At 42.8% G+C, this 7,352-nt stretch overlaps 1 protein-coding gene across 1 annotated transcript; it reads left to right on the top strand.

The window, feature by feature from the left end:
* On the top strand, window positions 1–2,294 carry LOC119391894 (uncharacterized). Its single transcript, XM_049414985.1, has 4 exons — window positions 1–576; window positions 1,032–1,091; window positions 1,163–1,222; window positions 1,294–2,294. The coding sequence occupies exons 1-4, from the start codon at window positions 414–416 to the stop codon at window positions 1,494–1,496; spliced, it is 486 nt and encodes a 161-aa protein (XP_049270942.1). The 5' UTR covers window positions 1–413; the 3' UTR covers window positions 1,497–2,294.
* Window positions 2,295–7,352: the final 5,058 nt, after the last annotated feature.

The following is a 7,352-nucleotide window of genomic DNA, read 5'->3' as shown; positions in this document are numbered from 1 at the left end:
TTTATGGATTAGAGATGTGTCACTAGTTTTCTATTGTGCATGGATTCGCTAATCATTCAAAGGGGTTTGCTGGTACGGATATGATGTGCACATATCTTTTCAATAATTTCTCAGCGAAGCATGCACTTACTGACATTTTCAGACCGCCCTGATGCCATGCCGTCCGGCGATCCAAGCTACGGCAGCTACTGCTGTGTGTCGTGGTGCTTCAACAATGGCAGAACCCACAAAAAGCCAGAGACCAGTTTCTTCCGCATACCGTGGGACGGCAGGTGTGTTAAAGCTTTTGTATGGTTTGTATGTATTCAAGGTTTTTGTTCGTACTTGCTCAGTGCGGATAACAATAAAAGTTCACTATTCAAGCACTTCCCGTTTCAGCTGATAGTTCATTGCCAATACAGGCTGAAAGCTGGATGCAGTATGCTGGTCTAGATGATCTGCTGAGTAAGCCGGCCAGCCTGTTGTACGCAACGTTCAGGGTTTGTAGCGACCATTTTACTGCTCAAAGTTTCATAGACCCTGGGCACACAAGGCTTACGAGAACGGCTGTTCCCAGTGTGCAACCAGTTGCACCATGTAAGTGATTGACAGGAACTCAATTATCTGCAATAGCAGCCGCTTGTATTGAATCAGTGGCGACAGTTAACCTCGGAAGATCTTTGTAACCGATGGACAAACCTCGCTATAGAAGTAACACTTCGAAAATCTTAAATTTTGTGAATTGTGGGCTATTACCTTCCTAACAGCTTTACATTTATGTCGTTTTTTGATGCTGTTGATCTGCGCAACTCATTTTGAAAGAGTTTGAAGGGCTATTTCACGCTATCTTGAAGTCTGCGTGCACACGTACACATACCTCACATCAGGGAAAGCTGACACTGTTGATAATTTCACAAACTACAAATTGCTTGTTTCTCAGTTGGTGCCTCCTCTTTTCTTCCACCTTCCACCAATTTATGCGTTTGAAAGGGCTGTTTAAGTTTCCCCATGCTACAAGCTTTGTAACTCGTACCAACTACACATATGTGCAGGTTCTCTGAGCGTCGCTTCAACTAGTGCCTGCGACAGGGCTGCAGAAGCTGCACTGCAAGGTGTGGATGAGCTTGAGTTTGTGTTATTTTAAGCCTCTTAGTGAAAAATTGTCGTTGTTTCATTTCTTCAGGACCTGCGGTAGAGGTTTCGAAAAGCGGCTCCCACACATTGAGGCGCCCCGATGAACAGGGTGCGTTCAGTGTCGACATTTCTGTTTTTTTTTTTTACGCGCTACATTGACTGTTGACCAAACCTCTGCAGGTGGCAGCTCCCTTTTAGCTCGTGAAGGAGTTCCTGCTGACTTCGTCTTGCTGGAGGAAACCTTAACCAGTCGCTCAGTTGTCGCAAGAGGAACTTGTGTGATCGGTAAGTTTTATGTTTACTTCAACACGAGACTGTATTATTATAGAGAATTCCGCAAGCTGCTCGCAAGATTGTTCCGACAGCACCGTCCGAGGCACTGAACAAGCTTCACAAGACTCTACTGAAGACACGTCTGCCAACAGCTCCACGCCTGAATGTCCTACAGCAAATGGTGACTAAGCTTTTATTGCAGCTGTTTTTAATGTGGTATTTCATGTTTAGGATGTTCTGAGATAACTATTCTCAAAAGGACACTGCGGGTGCACCAACAAAATGTCAGGGTGGGCTCTCAGTGATTTTCATTTTTCTTGGTGCCATTGTCAACATTGTGAATGGTTTGTTTTTGGGTTGTGGAATCGAAAACTTCTCACCACAGAGAGTTGAGAACCTTGGGTCTAAAAGAGCGAGGAAAGTGCTCGTATGGGATTAGCTGCTCTTCGCTTTTACATCCATATTTTTTCTTTATTGCTGTGCTTTCCTGTGTGCCAGCGACAAGATCTCCATCAAAGAAGTACAGGCAAACCATTCAACGTCTGCAAACCAAAGTAGCAGCACAGCGAAAAATTATCAAAAGACTGCGGAGACAGCCTCACCAAGCACCGTCATCGACTTCAAAGGCCCTTGGCATTATCTGACCGCGCGTCACCGACGAGGTTTTTAAACTTCTTTTTGCACATGTTCGCTTGAGGCCCAGAGGCAAGGGCAAGCGGTTTCCCATGCGGTTCAAGAAATTCGCTCTTCGCTTTTCCGTGGTCCGCGAGCATACCGATTTCTGGCTCCATATTTTTCTTTGCCCTCCCGGCGTTCATTAAGGAGGTGGCTAGCTAATGTAGAGATGACTCCAGGCACAATTCCAAGAATCATTTCTTCCATTGAAACAAATACTCAAGCTTGGAATGAGCGGGACCGAGTGTGTGCTTTAGTTTTTGATGAAATAGTACTCAAAAAGAATTTGTATTATGATGCGGCACGGGACATTGTCCAGGGTTTTACAGATGATGGCACTCATCGCACTTCAACCATTGCTGATCAAGCAATGGTTCTTCTTCTTGTTGGTGTTTCGAAAAAGTTGGTTCATCCGGTTGCTTTTACTATAGGGCACACATCAACACCATCATCTGTTATGCATAACTTGCTAGTGTCACTCATTGTAGAGCTTAGGAGCATTAACATTGCAGTGGAAGCAGTCATTTGTGACCAGGGCAGTTCAAATGTAAGTCTCGCTAACCCTCTAAGAGTGACTAGCAAAACCTTTTTTTTTTGAAGTTAATAGTGAGCGGGTATACTTCATTTTTGATGTTCCACATTTAAGTAAAACGATGCGCAATAATGTCCAAGCACACAAGTTATACATTGGGGATGACATCGTTGACTGGTCGCACATTGTAAGCCTTTACCAATCCTCACATGAGTTGCGGTTGCGATTGGCTCCAAAGTTGACGGAACGGCACATTCATCAGAAACATTTTTCTAATATGAAGGTCAGCAGAGCCACGCAGGTCTCAGCGCATCAGTTTCGATTGCTATCATGGCATTGGTGTATGCGAAGGTGCTGCCTGCCTCGGCCATCACTACAGCTCAATTTTGCGATCGTATGGACAGGATTTTCGATGTCCTGAACAGCTAGAGTAAAAGAAAAAGTTCGCAAAAGCTCCGGCATGCAATCATGAAAAAAGGATTCAGAGCTGATTGACTTCCTTCGAGGCCAGCTTCTCTGAACTGCATCATGGAAGTTTGATGGCAGACGTCAACCACAAACCATCGTTGGTTGGCAAATTACAATTCAGGCTTTTTGTCAACTGTGGGACGACCTCTCCAAAAATTACAATTTTGAATACCTGCTAACACGCAGACTACAACAGGATCCTCTGAAGAACGTATTTGGCCACATTAGGCAAAAACAAGGTTGCAACACCAACCCCAATGTAGCACAATTTAGTTGTGGCCTGAAGCACATCTGTATAAGAAAACTCTTCAGGCTGCCAGAATACGGAAATGTCGAGGATGATGAATGTGACCTCCTCTAGGAGCTCTCGCCATTCTCCCTCACCAGTGCGTCGCTTGTGGATAATGAGGAGTGTGCACAGCCACAGCCTAACGACTTTCCCGCTCTAGACGATCTCTCTGAATTTGTGACCAATATTCACTCCCATATTATCGATGACTCCGCTGCATGTTATGTAGCTGGTTTTCTCATCAAACACTTTCTTCGGAATGCACGTGACATTTGCAGTTGCCCACAGTTATTGAAAGACGACAGCGAGACACTTAAGGGTACCCACCAGTATTTCACAATGCTCAAAGCATACCACGTCCCCAGCAAACTTTTCGGGAATCTGACTGTGCCCTCGGAAGCAGCTTTTGCATACGTACAACAACTTGAATCTCACTTTCTTGCCATGATTGAGGCCACTGCACATCACCTGAAAGTGTGCGATATTTTGTATCACCATCTGTCAAGTGTTGGCGATTTTCATTTCTGCTCTGCTGGGTGTCGCGAGAAGTTTCTGAAAATGTTTTGCCGCGTTCGTTTATTTTGGCATGTGCGTTTTGTGAACCGAAACTTAGATAGGGTTAGGTTCCAGCCTTCAATCTCAGGTATACAGCTTGACAAGTTCAAAGGCTAGCAATTAGCGGCGGCTTTGCACAAAAGTATTTGAGTTGAACCGAATCCTGCAATAGCTTTGTTGTCATTACTTCGTTACAGCAGACTTCATTATGGCCTTCTATTGAGGTTCAACGGGACTAACCACTTCTTCGTTGCATCCATTGTTTTGTTTACCGGCTATGAGGAGTAGGGACACTGCAGTGTATTCGCTCGAAGTGATTTGCATGACCTTAAAAAGAAAGCATGTTGGGTGTCCTGTCTATTTTTGTAGCATATGCGGGCGAACTCTACATTTTACTGTGGGTCGCTTGGTCACTGTGTGCGCTTTATCTCTCCAGCTGAAGTAATATATCGATAACAAAGCCGCTTGTTGAAATGTTTCAAGCGGGTAAGGAATACAGTATGAAGTGGGCATGCTTCACATGATCACGCCTTTCGTATTTTAGCTTCTCGTCAACCTCCTCGGCACGCCCATCAAAATTTTCAAAAGAATCCTTAAAATTGCACCTTTTGATGGGGCTGCGGACGCTGGCATTTTATTGTTATAACTTGTGAGTGATAACGTACTATGTACTGCCTTTGTGAAAAATAATGAGAGTGATAACGCACCATGTACAGCCTTTGTGAAAAATGAGAGTGATAACGCACCATGTACAGCCTTTGTGAAAAATAATGAGAGTGATAACGCATTATGTGCAGCCTTTGTGACAAATAATGAGAGTGATAACGCACTGTGTACAGTCTTTGTGAAAAATAATGAGTGATAACGCACCATGTACAACCTTTGTGAAAAATAGTGAGAGTGATAACGCTCTTTGTGAAAAATAATAAGCCAAAGTGGTTTTCTTCGGCTATTACCCCTGTAATACCGCTCTCTTAGCACCAATCAAGGTCCACAATTGTGGAGAAGTGATGACTACAATCTGTTTTAACTTGCAAGCGTCACAGCAACACCCAGACGCAAATCACTTGGGCTCTAAGTTTTTGATGAAGGGGTCACATAGGAAGAAGCAGAAGGCCTGCCAGCGTTGTGGCGTAAAGTTTGTCTTTCACGTTGTCGGCGAGCTGCAAAGCTACCTACCTTTCCGAGGACAAGAAGGCAATGTTGAAGTATCAAGTTTGCTTTTTTTCATTTTGGGCTAGCTGTTCTTAAGCACAGCCAACACACTGTATCTTTGTTTTTCTGATATATTGTGTCGTGTGGTTTCTGTACGCTCTTTTCTTTCTCCGCATTATTTCGGTTAACCGCAGTGATGACTCGCGACTTCACTGCTGTTGATGATGATGATGATGATGATGTTCCTCTACACATGGCTCATACCCACTCTGGGGGATTGGCCAAGAATTGTAGATATGAAGATTTAAAACTACTAAGTTAACACAAAAGACAAGCACACATAAAAAGAACTAGTGCAATAATTATTTCTACATTCAGCCCAGACTTCTCATCCTAACTAGAAATTAGAATAATGAAATTACTGTGGTACCGAACGTCTTCTTTTTTATTGATTTTTTTTTCTTATTGATTCATTGCTATTATCGGAACAGGTTTGCATTTAAGAACTTAAAAACACATTCGTCTTGTTTCCTGAAGGAAAGCAATTACGGCATCAAAAACATTCCTGTGGCTGACGCCCAAATCCGAAGCACCGAAGTTGACAATAGCGTCTATTGTTAAAATTATCCCCAGCTTAGCACAATGAGTTTCAAGAAGTCTTTTTCTTTGTAATATATAGCGGCGACACGATAAAAAATAATGCTCTATCGATTCGATTTCTGAACAAAAGTGACAGAGGGGAGATATCACCAGACCAGCCCTGTGTGCATATAGATTCAACGGGGGCACTCGGCATCGTAATCTAGTTAATAATACTTCTAATTGTCTAGTTTGACACCACTGAATTTTCCATGGAAATTTTAAATGTCTAAATTCTGTCCATGAAGTTATTGATTCTATGGCGTCTGCTCGAAGGGAAAATTTCCTATACCTAATCGCAGTTATGCTGGCTACTACAGGGAGGACCGAAATTATTGGACCGTTCAATGCCGCTCTCGCTAGTGTGTCGGCCATTTCATTTATTTCTAATCCACAATGGCCAGGTACTTATAATAATTTCAAAATTTTCAACTGTGGAGGCACTAGCGTAAGGAGCGTTTTTAAGGCAATTGATTTTGATGACATTGTTAGAGATGTACATACTGACAGGGAATCTGTTATTATTATTGCGCAATGGTCGTTCAAATCTAGTTTTCGCAGCGCCAGTATAATTGCCGAGAGTTCCGCTTCAAACACAGGGGTGAAGTCCGGCAGTCTTAATGAAAATGACCAGCCAAGCGAAGGGGAGTAAATACCTACGCCTGCCTTTTTGTCAATTACTGAAGCATCTGTGGCTACTATATATATTTTTTTTGCCACAGATACTTACCCACTGGCCCAGTGTGTCATTCTTTGCCAGCTTGTCGGCTTCTGCCAACTCTAGCGATGTGTGCGTTGTCTGTGTTCTCTCTGTATTTGTTACAATATTTGTTACAATTTATTTGCAAGGCGAGATGCATTTGTTGTCTACCTTGCATTTCTGTGAGATGCTGTTCTAATTTTGTGCTTTTTATATGCTCAGCTTCTACCGTGTGTTGAAATAAAAACATTGCGGATACTCTGTCTCTTTGATTGATATATAGATTGACCGCTTGTTCCAAAAGAAAAACTCAAGCGCGATGAATAAATCCGCAGTGAATTATGATTACCTGCATCTCTTTCTATTATAACTTAATCAAAATAAAAATTACGTCACAACCTCAATTCGCACGAACCACTGAACTAGACAAAATAGGGAATCGCTAAATCAAAACGACAAGCAATGTCTGTGCCATTTGGGCGAAGAAAACTGGTCTGAAATCATTAACTTTCTCCATAGCCAAATATCGGTTACGCAGAGTAATCCAAAATTCGCGCCAGTGAAACCGAAACAAGAAGCGCAGGCCACTTGCTCTTACCAACCACCAGGTGCGCTAGGGTGGATTGGGCCGCTGGGCTCTATGGGAGTGTCCTTTCTTAACTTTTTTTTATTTCTCTATGCTCCGGCTTCGCATCGCTTCATGGTCCCCTTTAGCGGGAGATGGTGTAATTTTTTTTTTGTGATTTAACTTTCTTTTCATTTAATTGGCGAGTTATTTGTATATATGCGCCTGTTAAAATGGATGAACGCTGTGCAATCTTTGATGAAGTTCGTGCTTATTGTGATCATGAGCGCCTAATTATCCTAATGGGAGATTTTAACTGTGTCTGCCGTGCTGGTGATAAAACAAGTACAACTGTTCTTGACTCAAGAAAAGAAGCGTTAAAAAAGTT

This window comes from Rhipicephalus sanguineus, chromosome 4 (genome assembly GCF_013339695.2).
Source record: "Rhipicephalus sanguineus isolate Rsan-2018 chromosome 4, BIME_Rsan_1.4, whole genome shotgun sequence".
In the NCBI taxonomy this organism is placed as follows: domain Eukaryota; kingdom Metazoa; phylum Arthropoda; class Arachnida; order Ixodida; family Ixodidae; genus Rhipicephalus; species Rhipicephalus sanguineus.
The sequence above is the reverse complement of the archived record's forward strand: the minus strand, read 5'-3'. Positions and strand labels throughout refer to the sequence as shown.